This window comes from Sinocyclocheilus anshuiensis, unplaced genomic scaffold (genome assembly GCF_001515605.1).
Source record: "Sinocyclocheilus anshuiensis isolate Anshui unplaced genomic scaffold, SAMN03320099.WGS_v1.1 scaffold202, whole genome shotgun sequence".
Classification (NCBI taxonomy): domain Eukaryota; kingdom Metazoa; phylum Chordata; class Actinopteri; order Cypriniformes; family Cyprinidae; genus Sinocyclocheilus; species Sinocyclocheilus anshuiensis.
In genome coordinates this window covers 973,373-987,749 of record NW_015542342.1, presented here as the reverse complement: position 1 = coordinate 987,749, position 14,377 = coordinate 973,373, and the positions used below count along the sequence as shown (strand labels likewise).

Here is a 14,377-nt window from a genome sequence, read left to right as displayed (position 1 = left end):
CGGCCCCCATTCACTTCAGAGCATCCATTGGTGAGCAAGTGATGCAATGCTACATTCCTCCAAATCTGTTCCACATGAAGAAACAAACTCATCTACATCTTGGGTGGCCTGAGAGTGGGTAAATTCTCAGCAAATGTTCATTTTTAATAGACATGTTAAAAGGCTATTATGCATTTTCGACTGTTACTTTTCATGCAGTGTATAATTTAGCTGTCTGTGAATGTAAACAACCTAAACGAGTTCCAGTTTCACTTCCGTAACACATATGCATAATGCCCGCATATGTTCTATGCTCTCCGCCCTCAAACACTATAGCATGTGCTGTATGCGGTAGACCAATCACAAAGGAGGACTCGGCCATCTGACAAATCAAAGCAGAATAGGCTCATGGAAAGGAAGGGTTTAGAGAGACTGATTCTTCGAACTGCTTTGAACAGATCGTTTACGAATCATTGAGAACTGAGGTGAAATTAAATGTATATTATGAGAAAACGAAAGTGTTTTTTGATCTTGCATGCATGTTAACCTGTTGTTGGAGCCTCCCAAAACAATATGAGGAACCTTAAAGGAACACGCCACTATTTTTGAAAATAGGCTCATTTTCCAACTCCCCCCTATTCGTCCCGTTTTCATATCCATTCAGCTGATCTCCGGGTCTGGCAGACTGCACTGACATCATTTATTATCATTTCCGAATGATAATTAAGCATTTAAAAACAATGTGGGGCAGCCCTAATTTTATCCATTGAGAGATTGCCATTTTATTAGTTTTATTTATTTATTTAACATTTCTATATATGACTAGGCATTGTTTTTATTTCAGTTTTATTAATTTCAGTATTAATAAATATTAGTTTTTCATCTAATATATATATATATATTTTTTTTTACCAAAATATTACCAAATCTTACCAAAAATGTAGTTTTGGTTAACAATAACAACACTGGTTACAATGGTGAATTGGTGAATTTTCTGAATCATTCAGCCGAAAACCCATCAGGATCACAAAGCAGAACTACAGCTCTGAATGCATTTATTTCTGATAAAATGACCAAGCTTGAAAACGTGAAAAGACAATGTGATAAAATCACGTATAGATTCACTAAACCCATTCACAGAAGGCCAACAGTCCACCCAATCTTTTGCCCTTGGTCTAAACTAGTTGCTAGTGATGTCATGACCACCTCCCAGCCAATCATGACCCACAGAGCAACAATTTAATCCCGACTGGTCCTGGGGGACTGATGTCTCAGCTCAATAAAGCGTCTCTCCAAAAACACATCTGCATGAGCGATTGATTTATCAGCAGTGTCTTGGGAGACGGTGTCCTGAACCCATTTACTGGCTATTTTTGGGAAAGTGTTTGGGTCTCGAGTCATGCCCTTGCTTATTCTTGTTAAACTAGTTGCCGCTTAGAGACTGCTCTCTTAGTGAGAATGAATTGAAGATCTCCTGTGGACTGCATTGACCCCGACTGAGGCTCAATGTCAATGTACTAAAAAACATTTATAAAAGAGACTACTAAGACCAGTGAAAAGAGAGAGATTTGAAAATGTAGGGCAGGGCCTTATTTTTATCCATTCATCCATTTGGCTAAAGGTAAACAGTGTAGGTGACGTCAGCTGAAGAGCAAAGTCAAATATTTAACAACAGTGAAATCATAAGTATGCACATTTACAAAAACCACAAAAATAATTTTGCCTTTTGCATAACATACTGGTGAATCATGCACAATAAGACCAGGAACAATACTGTTTGGGGTCAGTAAGACTTTTTTGAAAGAAATTAATACTTTTATTCAACAAAGAATTGCTCAAAAGTGCCAGTATACTGTAGGCATTTATCGTGTTACAAAAGATTTCCATTTCAAATAAATGCTGTTCTTTTCAACTTTACATTCATCAATGAAAATGAATTATAATAAATATACTGTACTCAGCAGCTCAACTGTCTTCAACATTGATAATAATCAGAAATGGTTTTGAGCAGCAAATCCGCATATTAGAAAGATTCCTGAAGGATCATGTGACACTGTAGACATGTCTGAGTTTGCTTTAGAAGCTTGAGCAAGCGCCCAGTTCATGCAGTAGAAGCAGACACGCTATAAAGTCAAGGAGAGATTCTCGTCACAAGTCGTATTTTGCACTCATTTCTACTGTGTTCAGTAGGTCTGTTCAAGGAGACTGACATTATTTGAATGAGCTGCCACTTTGTTGCTTGTCAGTTTATCAGATCTAAACCTCTAAATGTCATATCAAATGTCATGTAAAGCAACCAGCAAGAGTTTGTTGTTAGACATGCATGTTTATATGTTGGATCTTGGCCAGAACATTGGGCAAAGTGGACTTTATGCTGATAGTTAAAAGGCTTGTTATGGTTTGGCTACATGAGTGATGTTAAAGTGCCCCTATTATGGGTAATGAAAGGTTCACAACAAAACATTGTGCTTTTATAAAATAATGAAAGCAAACAGGATGCGCTTTCTTTATGATCACATTCATAATCATAGCTTCTGTGGTGTGCTGTGGCAAGCTTTATGCGTGCGCTTGAGCGCTTATTAAGCTTTGTAGGCAGTTAAAGGATCATTATAATGATTTAAATGGTTTATTAATAAACTTGTGATTAGTCGACTAATGCTTAAAGAAACACTCCACTATTTTTGAAAATAGGCTAATTTTCCAACTATATATTACGCAGCGCCTGAAAATAGTACCCAGCTAGGTAACTTCCAACGTGACCGGCACTAAGTTTGTGTAGTTGCAGATTTGCAGCCGGCAAATTGGTTAGTGGCTGGATTTACCTGGGTGCGATTAGCCATGGTTATGTGCGTTGTAAAGGGCTGTGATAGTAAGTCGAAGGTGTACTCTACCATCACGTTTCATCGAATTCCAACGAAAAACAAGGAATGAAAGAATCAATGGCTGGCTGCTCTGAACATGCTAACGGTCTAATCAGATTCAATGATCTATGCTAAGCTGCAGCTAAAAGTGCTACCGCCAGACCCGGAGATCGGCTGAATGGATTTTGTTGAAACTGTTTAACTCTAGGGAAGCTGGAAAATGAGCCTATTTTCAAAAATAGTAGCATGTTCCTTTAAAAATGGCATAATAGGGCCACTTTTAGCATGTCAAATTCTTCCCTTCTTAAACAACTTGAAGTGAGCAAGGCAACGGTCCTCTTGAAAAGTTACATGGACACATTTCCACCGGTCAACGGGGTCATTTTTAGGGGTCATATCTTTTTGCTTAACTACGGTACATTACCTGGGCATTACACCCTTTCTGTTCTTTACACTGTTGTCTGCAGCAAATTCAGGTTTGGATACTCTACCCTAATGAAACACAATCAGTGGCGGAACATGTATTGCTAAAGTCTCACGCATGGTGAAGTTTGCCCCGTTACTATGACAACTAGTGTGGATGTGCTTGCAAAAGTGACTCCAGTCTGAACAGAAAAAATAAACAGATCTGTCTACATATAACCTGCATTTAAATCAGTCTGTTTAAAAATCTGGTTATGTCAGCCAGTTATGTACAAGTAAAACAGTAGAGAGGCTGTAACAATTTTAGTATTATTAATATACTATTATAGTATTTATTAGCTGTGTTACACACTGCATGAAAGGCAATTTTCAAAAATCCATAACAGGAGCACTTTAACAAATTATGTTTTTTTTGTTCAAATGTATAATGTCCACAAGTTTGGAATGATTAAGATTTTTTCATGCTTTTAAAAGAAGTCTCTTTTGCTCAACAAGGCTGCATTTATTTGATAAAAAATACAGTAAAAACAGTAATAATGTGAAATATCATTACAATTTAAAATAAATGATGCAAAGTTGAATTTTCAGCATCATTCCTCCAGTCTTCAGTGTCACTTGATCCTTCAGAAATTATTCTAATATGCTGATTTACTGCACAAGAAACATCTCTGATTATTATTATCAGTGTTGAAAACAGTTGTGCTGCTTAATATTTTTGCGGAAACTGCGATACACTACCATTCAAAAGAATAAAGTAAAAGTCAAATTTAAAAAGAAAATTAATACTTATATTGAGCAAGGATGCATTAAATTGATCAAAAGTGAGAGTAAAGACATTTATATTGTTACAAAAGACTGAAATGCTGTTCTTTTGAACTTTCTATTCATCAAAGAATCCTGAAAAAAAAGTATCACTGTTTCGACAAAAATATTAGGTAAAGTTTTCAACATCGATAATAAGAACCATTATTAATAATTGAGGACCCATTAAAATTAATAATAATTAAGCACCAACTTTTGACTGGTAGTGTATGTGAAGAGTTTGCAAAAACCGATAACTCGTTTGCAAAAACCGATAACATCATTTTTATTTGTATTTTTTTCAGAAATCACGTTTTTTTTATTGCGCATTCCAAGTAATATCAATCAAACTGCAGTTGATGCCTTGAAAGTGGACAAAACTGGCTTTTTTGACAAAACGTGTTTAGGGTTCAGATCGCGCTACATGTGGAGAATAATGCACGGCAATCAGCTCTTCTTTTTTTAAAGTGGCGTTTATCGGTTTTTGCAAATGAACTCTTCATGTGTTGATTGGCTAATACAGTCTGAGTCTAGTATCACACACTTTCAACTGAAATACCTAGATACTCTTCAGAGGTGTTTTGCCTTGACGGTTAATTGATGACAGTTGCTACTCACTTGTTGAGATAAATGCGTTTCTCCGTAAACTGTCCCGGGCCGTAGTTGGGGTCCTCATACGGTTCGTTCTGCACCACCTCCACACCCTCTCCTCTTTCGCTCTGCTCATGACTGTGCTTGCTGATCATGTACAGCTGACCAATCCTGTACTACAGACACAGACCCAAAACAGTCAGGACCGCCATATTCAAATCTCATAAAACATGACATAAGCCAAGCAGTGGAAATCATGCTAGTCATCTGATGCATAGTTTTCATAAAAATGACATAAGCTTTTCCAAATCATAGCTGTTGATTGATCATTGAGGCAACCAAAAATATTCAGCCAAAAATTAATATCCAGTTTTGGAGGGAAGAAATCCTTGTCTGAAACTGTGATGTTTAATTAGTTTCTCTACTGGTGTGTTTTGTGTCAGTGTCTATTGTGTGCACACAACATGGGTAAAACTACAACAGGTAAACATGTCAGCTGTGTGGATTCCAGATCTGGGTTGACAATATCACTTTCTCATTTTCTCATCTTGTTTATGACGATCTGAGATCTTTTAGTCTGTGCTGTTTTCAGCTGATGTGCAAAAAAAAAAAAAAGAAAAATCAATAAAACTCGTAAACCACATGCACTTACCACAGGAAAGCCATTAATGTCTATAAACTCATTAGTTAGGAAAAAAGCATTTTGCTGCTAAACTTGTTGTCTTCGTTATTTAATTAAATCTGTCATTACAGCCCCTTTTTAAATAGTTCGACAACAAATTAATGTATTTCATTAAAAAGTTAATATAAAAACTGCCTTATGTGCATTTTAAATTTTATATACAGTGGGTACGGAAAGTATTCAGACCCCCATATGGGGTGCTGTGTGTACATTAATGAGGAAAAAAAATTAACTTAAATGATTTTAGCAAATGGCTGCAATATAACAAAGAGTGAAAAATTTAAGGGGGTCTGAATACTTTCCGTACCCACTGTATATAACTCAGTTTTTATTTGAGGGCTGATTAGTACATGATTTGATTAATTAATTGATTATTAAATAAACAAATTTTGGTTTTGATTTTCAACTAAATGAAAACTTTACTTTCAGTTTCGTTGTTTCAGTAAAAAAAAAATCAATTTTGGTGCCTCACTAGCTCCTTTTATTCAATCTTTGAAAGACATTCAGGGTTTTGTATGAAAAAAAAACATCCCTAAATAAAAAGCAACCCGTCACACTCACATAAAACAATCCTTAATTTCTTTTGCAACACTTTCCATGATCCAGACAATTAATTTCAGATGAACAAAATCAAGTCGTCACGAAGAGAAGCTGTTTCAGTTTCAGATTCGTGCAGGTTTTACGCACACTTATAATGTCACATTAGGTTATATCTGATTTCAGATTTATTCACTCATTGATTAACTTTGGCCACTTTATATGTTCGTCAGACTGTCTGTCAAAATAACAAGCAAAGTAAAGCCGATCAAAACGGTGTAGCCTTTGGTCCTCCGCATGAATGACTTTTAGACCCTAGCAGATGTCAACAGAAACACACCACAGCCTCACCATCACGAGCGGCATCATGCTCTGCCTGATACAGGATGCAGTATCATAAGTTTTGGAGTGCATGACAGCTGTGACAGCTGCTTATCTGTGTGAACAGAACAGGCCCCAGGCATGTGTTCTGCTCTCTGCATCTCCAACCTAGCTACTGCCTCACTGGAGACACGCAAAGATCCTTATCGAGCCAGTCATACATGTGGAGTATGACCACAGCCCTGCAGCTCATGCTGTTATATTTATGTCAATGATAAGACATGACGTACTTCTTTAAAAAAAAAAAAATTTTTATAAAGCCTTCAGGCTGGCCAGATGCTGACTGTGTGTGTGTGCCGGACCATGATGAACATCTCTACAATCATAGTCAAGATGAAATATCTTAGTAGTCAAAGTGTTCCAGTGAAAGCACACTAACATCTCTAACTAGCTATACTACACACTTTTTTCTTTTCTTTTAGCGCTACTGAAAAGGAGCTTTAAAGGGTTACTCCACCCCAAAATGAAAATTTTGTCATTAATCACTTACCCCCATGTCGTTCCAAACCCGTAAAAGCTTCGTTCGTCTTCGGAACACAATTTAAGATATTTTGGATGAAAACCAGGAGGCTTGTGACTGTCCGATTGACTGCCAAGTAACTTACACTGTCAAGGTCCAGAAAAGTATGAAAGACATCGTCAGAATAGTCCATCTGTCATCAGTGGTTCAACCGTAACGTTATGAAGCAACGAGAATACTTTTTGTACGCAAAGAAAACAAAAATAACGACTTTATTCAACAATTCGTCTCCTCTGTGTCTCTCCGCATCACCGTAGCGCCATTTTGGAGAATATCCGCTGAACGTAAGCAGCGTACGCTCTTCTGTGTCAGCCGCGCCGCATGGATACGCTGTTTTCGTTCGACATGGGGGTAAGTGATTAATGACAACATTTTCATTTTGGGGTGGAGTATCCCTTTAAATGTTTTTGATTTTAAAATAAGATATTTTTAGCATAATGTTTTGTACAGATTCTGTTGATTACATCTTGTACTTGTACCTCAGGTTAAAATGTTCGACATAATTTTGCAGAGTGATGTTATTAGCCCAATCTCATTGCAACACTAACTAGTTACTGTAGTAACCAGCTACTATAGTTATTAGCATTGGCAAATAGTTTATACTAACGTCCATTTGAGCGCCCCTTGTGGCAAAACTGAGAACACAAGGTATACTTGTGTTGACACTTTGCGACATACAAAAATGCGAGAAAATTAATCTTGTGAATTAAGTCTGTGTTGTATACTTTTAAAAAGTTTTAAGCCCCATTCACACCAAGAACGATAACTATAAAGATAACGATATTAGCGTCCACACCAGCGAACAATATCGTCTGTTTATTCTAAGCGCACGCTCGTCTGTCGCTTTAAATTCTCGAGCTCGTTACAGCAGGATGGATTCTGATTGGCTGTCAATTTTTTATCGTTCATCAGCTGGAGAAAAATCGTTTTGAAAGTAATTCTCTTTGTCTTTATCGTTATAGTTGTGGTTTTTAGAACGATTTTTCGAATTATATCTTTATTGTTATCTTTATAGTTATCGTCCTTGGTGTGAACGGGCCTTTAAGGGTTGATCACACAGAATTTGAGGATGTTCACATAGAAAAACAATGGAAAAGCAGCGTAGTTGAATGCAAAAACAATATGTTACCCTTACAGCAGTATACTTCCATTATGGATTCAATACTTTAAAAGTATTTCCTGTTTGGAACTAAACTTTGAGTACAAATTATTGTCTTTTGTGATTATGAGAAAGGACTTAGGATGCTTTCACACTTGATTCGACTGCCTGGTCCAAAATGACAAAACATAATGGCACATGTGTCTATTTGTCACGAATTAAATGTAAAGGTTCAAAAGAACATGGGAGACGATTTCTGCTGAAGACGAGTGGAAATAAGGTATAAATTCTCTTTTCTTGCTTTGCGTCAGTCATGCTTGAAAAGTGAGTGATAAAACATATTAATTCACATTAATATGCATTCACATCAGAAGCAAACCACTCTGGAGTTCTCATCCGTACCCCAGACCACCCTTTTTAAGTGGACTCGGGTACAGTTTGCAGGTGCGTACCCATGTTCAGAAAACAGCATTCACATTATCCAAACGTCAAAGGAACCTGGGTTGCGACAAAAGAGAACAGTGTGCAAGCCAACACACTATGGCGCAGTCCCACACAGACAAAAAGCTTCCACAAATGTCTCGTCAGTATTGTAGCGATGTATGAAGCAGAGCTCACAAGTCATTCTCAAACCAAGTGGCCTTCTGTTGGTCAGTGTGCTGAATTCAAGTGACCAACAAAGTTGATCTGCTCGGGTAATTTTTTTCACCATCACACGAAAATTCCCAATCATGTGGATTCCTATTGGAATGACTCATTTTCACCCATGAAATTTTGCAGCCAAAATCCAGTCATTTCGAAAGCAATCCACACTTTTGGGAATTTCACACAAGGGTGAAGGATTTCCTCCTATTCTCAATGGGATCGAGTTATCCACACGGCTTCAAGGCATTGACCAGCTACTTTGAAAGAGACTTCCGTGTGAGCTGTGCTCAATACTTTGCTACACTAAACAAAATGCAACAATGACTATTCCCAAATAAGTTTCCCCCTCAAATGCCTATCATAATGTTTAACCTCCTCTCTCCCCTGAAGCATGCCATGCTCACCTCCATATCCTTCATTCATCTGAGCTTTTTAAAAACCACGGCTCTTTGTTTGATTAATGAGATATTGTCCTCATTGTTATCCTCTAAAACCCAATTAAAGCTGCAGAAAAAGCAAGAGAACGAGAGCGGCTGTGGGGTTCAAGTGGTGGTGAATAATTCATCGCTACCACTTTCACTTTGTGTGTGACGGACAGGAGTGAGGAGAGATGAGAGGACAGACAGACTGCATGAGAGCGCATTAAGAGTTGGGAGTGAAATGCCATTTTAAAAATAAATAAAGCCCCCAGGCAACTGCTTGATCTTCTATGATAGCAAACTTGAGTCTTTTTTTGTTCTTTTAAGTGTGCCTCTAGTTTCACTCTGTTACCTGGAGAGTGCCTGTGTTTCATGGGAAGAGAGTTAGTTAATGGCAAGTCATTAGACTGTGCTGTCAGGCTGCTCTTTGAGAGCTCTTGAGGGCTGCCCTGATTGTGTTGGGGAGAGAAAACGGTGGTTTTTGTTGATACTGAAAAACCTCTCTCGGGCGCACTGAAGAAAGACTTCAATCATGTGAGAGGTTCATGCACTGCAGTCAACCGACTCTAGTGTGTCAACAGCACGTTTGAAAGGAATGCGAGTGGTGCGTCTTCATGCAAAACTTGCCACCAGGGTTGCCACCTGCGCAATTCGATGAGGATCAGGTTCAGGGTTGTTGCTAGGTCATTGCAAGGGTGCTCTGGGTTGTTGCAAGGGCATTGCTAGGGTGTTCTGCGTGGTTTCTACAGCATTGCTAGGGTGTTCCGGGTGGTTTCTACAGCATTGCTTGGGTGTTCTTTGCTAGGGTGTTCTGGGTGGTTTCTACAGCATTGCTAGGGTGTTCCTTGCTAGGGTGTTCCGGGTGGTTTCTACAGCATTGCTAGGCTGTTCTGGGTGGTTTCTACAGCATTGCTAGGGTGTTCCGGGTGGTTTCTACAGCATTGCTAGGGTGTTCCGGGTGGTGTCTACATCTTCAGTAGTGTGTTCCGGGTGGTTTCTACAGCATTGCTAGGGTGTTCCGGGTGGTGTCTACAGCATTGCTAGGGTGTTCCGGGTGGTGTCTACAGCATTGCTAGGGTGTTCTGGGTTGTTGCTAGCAGGGTTTTTTTCCAGCATAGAGAATTATTAGGTGGCTGCTTCCGTCAAATTTTGTGCCGCCTGTTGTCAACAAAACTTAGGCAGGCAGCCACGTGCAAGCTTCACTGAACAATGTGCGAACATTTGGAGAAATATTGATACATTTACTTCATATTTCATTAGACAGAATCATAATTTCTATAAATTTTCCACAGGTTTACGCAATCTGATGAGCATTAACATCTTCTAGCACTGTCTTCTATTCTGTCTGTGTTCATAACCCGCCCAGAGAAACGTTTCTACACACGAAACATGAAGCTAATAAACACACAATTACGATAGTATATGATTAACATGCGATGTTTTATGCGATTTGGGTTATTTTCATCATAATAATATGGGATGTTTTTTACATGAAAAATGCTAAGCTGGTGTAGCGATTAGCTTGGTGTAAAAGGCATGTTTCAACAACATTATATGATCAAAATCCACATTAGATCGCAATCTGAATTTATAACAAAAACTCGGTGGAGTTTTGAGTTTGTATTTAGTATTAATCAAAATTAATCAAAAGTTATGATGTCATAACTATCAGTACATTAACATGACCAGCTACTATCTATATTAATGGAACACAAAATGTTATGTCTCTACGTTTTTACTCATTCCACATGCAAATAGACAATGTAATGTAAGGTCATTGAATATAGAAGTCTTAAAGGTTCAGCATCTACAACAAAAGCTTGTTTAAGCTATAAATGCTCAATTTCATGTGTTTTAGTTCCAAAATGTGCAATTAATAATGCAATGCAGTGAACATTGTATTCTCAGCATTGCAATAATGGCATTAGCTTATGTTTTTTTCAGTAGTCTGTGGTATCTCTTTTAAGGTCAACTACTGTCATGACAGAACAACATTTTGAAATCTTGACTAACTGTGAGTGGAGGAACTGTGAGGGGAAAATAATGCTACATAGATTGAAAAGAAATAAACAAAACAAACAAACAAAAAAAATACTGTAGTTTCACTACAGACAGATGACAACAGGATCCAGCGGATAAGTGGGTAAGTTTGCAATTCTCAACTGAATAGCACTGAATAGCTGTAACCTCCATGACAAGTACTTTCCCTCAGTTGCCTTTCTGATTGTTTCGTTATAGCGCCAGCACACACACGCAAAAATCAGAGCCACTTGAATACAAACACTTTAGAGATGCTTTAAAACCCTCCCGGATGATGTATTGTCAAGAAAAACACTATTGAGAAGACAAAATGAAAGACTGTATCTCGGGCAACAGGCTGTTGAGAGTGGGTGAGCAATGGAAACAGATGACTGCAGAGCCATTATCTACACAATACTCCTCAGACTCAACTATATAATTAAACCACGAGCAGCAGCGGCACATTTACATTCGCCCATTCACTACTAATTAGAAAGCTTAAGGGATTCTGTGCCCATGGAAAAAAGGAAATTAACTGTGATCTTCTTGACGAGAACAACTTCAAGTGCTCCAGCTGTCTATATTGACAAACTGGTAACTGGCTTGTCCACAACAGATTTATCTTTTTGACCTTCGTGTATGTCTTTCAGACTGAACGGCAGAGGAAAATAGGTAGATTTATTGCACTTCATGGGATTAAAAACCAGTGAAAATTAATAACTGGCAGTGAATCACACTTTTAACCTTATCTGTGTAATTTCTTCCATGTGAACATACTCGATTCACAGTTTGATAATTACTGTTTTAAGAAATCCACTTGTCAGTTGACTTCCAGAAGAGCATATGCACTGAATATGAGTGATATTTAAGAGTTACAGTATGGCAGAGGGCAATATTTTTAGTGAATAATGACTTAAATTTTATTCTGACTTGGACAGGGGTGAGCAGTCCCGCTCCTGGAGAGCCACTGTTCTGCAGAGTTAAGCTCCAACCCTTAAACACATCTGAATCAGCTAATCAAGTGCTGTGTTCAAAATTGCCCCCTATACCCTCACACGACATGGGAATTCATTCGCCACAACCCTCACAGTGCATTATGGGTATTCTCTAGCCGCTGAGTGTACATCAATTGTACACTTGTTATTGCGGTGCATTATGAGATTGAATGAGCGCACTCGATAATGTCCACTATGGTTTCAGACACCACTACAAATGGCTGTCCCCTCAAGTAATTCCCTATTTAAGGGTATAGGGGGCAATTTTGGATATAGCCAGGGTCGTCAGACTAACTCTGTGTCTACACCGGAAGCGAGCTTGTGAGCATGTGAATGCTTTTGCATTGATAGTGTTGCCATAGAAACGCATAACTCCGAGTACGAGTAGAATGTCACGTGTTGTTGTCTCGAAATTACGGTAATTCCGTCATGGCAGCTTCACTAGAAACTACCAGAAAAGTGTGTTGGAGCTGAAGTCTGCAGAACGTTGGCGGTCCAGGAGCAGGATTGGACACCCTTGTCAATCCTGTTCCACTCTCTCCTCTTTCATAGTTTCCCATCAAATGTGTTGGAAGATGTGAAACATTGGTTGTATGGACCACTTTCTGTTATTTTAAGAACATGGCAGACCCAGGGAACATAAAGGAAAAAAGCTCTCTAGATGTTCTGCCTGACATCTCCATGAAAAAACAAAGCAGAATGAGTTTGGAGTGACATGAGGCTGGACAAATGACAAACTTTTAAACATTTTTAGCAACTATTTCTTTAAGACTTTAAGACGAGACTGATGAATTCGGCTGACACTGACAAGCCTTCCACAAAAACCTCAGGCTCTGTTATTAGAACAGACTGAACTTACACTGTTTACCAGAGCCATTGCTGGGTGATAATTGTGCTCTCATTTCAGAGGAGAGAGAACACTTTTTAAACCAATCCCTCACACTTAACTACCCAGAGAAATGTGAACCGTTGATTTAACAGTGCTAAGCTGTCTGCATCAGATGGAGGGCTAATCAAACAGCGACTGTTCTTCTAGAAAGCTCAATTAGAACAAAGATCAAAACAGTTTATCATCAACCCACGCAAGGTACACACTGTAAATGAGCCAAAACGAGCTCTATTTTATGCTGCAGATGTACCATGATATTAGATACATATAGCACAGTACAGAATGAATACCATATTCACATACCGTGGCCAAGGCCACAGTAAACCATTGTTGGACACGGTACAAAATGTTCATCATGGGTTGCCGAACAAATGCATTCCCGGGGGTCTCCCTCACTTGAACGTTCGTTCCAGTATCTGGTAATCCATATAAATCAAGTTCCCCACCTTGATCCAGTCTAACCCCCACTGACTGTAGTTGCTGTATTTACATAGCAATCCATGGTACTTCCATGTTACATATCTGAAAAATTACAGTCAAGGTACCATGTTCTAAAAAATTGCAATACCATGGTACTTTATTCAACGTTTTGACAGACGTAATGTAACACTCTCATGGTAGTTCATAATTATTTTTAGGTCACAAATTTATCTCATATGTTTTTGGGCCTAAAAATCATGCTTTTTTTGCACAAAACAAATTGTATGAATACATAATAAATCGCCAAATCGTAAAATACTTGAGATCTCAGGATGTTTTGGTCACAAATTTGTATAAACCCATACCACCTCATTTACATGTTTTCGTACGATATGCTCACTGAAGCATAGGTTTAGGGGCGGACCTAAAAATCGTACATTTTCATCTGAAACAAATCGTACAAATTCATAGGAAGTTGTTGTCTTGCAATATTTATGTTTTATCATGAGATTGGGAAATTAGAAACATATTTTACAAGACACAACTTCCTATGAATTTGCATGATTTGTTTTGTACATTTTATTAGGTCCACCACTAACCCACCCCTAAATCAGTGGGGCTTAAGCAGTTTGAACGAAAATGTTCAAATGAGATTGTACAAATTAATTTGAATTTGCGACCAATTTGCTAATCTCGTTTGCACATTTTCATTCAAACTGCTTAAGCCCCACTGATTTAGAGGTGGGTTAGTGGTGCACCTAATAACATTTTTGTTTTTGTATGAAACTATTCGTACAAATTCATAGGAAGTTGTGTCTTGTAAAATATGTTTCTAATTTCCCGATCTCATGATAAAATCATGATCAAATTCATGTTTCCATCCACCTATTTTTATGCGCATTTTGGAATATCGTATAAAAAACGCTGTATGGAAATGCCAAGATGCGCATAAATTCTAAAAATGCACATAAAAAACTTATGCGCACATTTGAGTAGCATAACTTTTTATCCGCTAAGAAAAAATGCACATAAACTACGATGGAAACACATTTACCGAATAAATTCCTCCATCCGCATCAAAAAAGTCATGTGACTTGAGGCGGGATAACTTGACTA

The 14,377-nt window shown here is 38.2% G+C and overlaps 1 protein-coding gene across 1 annotated transcript in view; it reads right to left on the bottom strand.

Annotated features, from left to right (window-relative positions):
- Positions 1-14,377, bottom strand: part of LOC107691236 (cytoplasmic phosphatidylinositol transfer protein 1-like) — an 87,337-nt gene that overhangs the window by 27,598 nt on the left and 45,362 nt on the right. Inside the window, exon 2 of the mRNA XM_016489745.1 lies at positions 4,683-4,831. Within this exon, the coding sequence (XP_016345231.1) occupies positions 4,683-4,831 (149 nt within the window). The remainder of the gene's footprint in view (positions 1-4,682; positions 4,832-14,377) is intronic.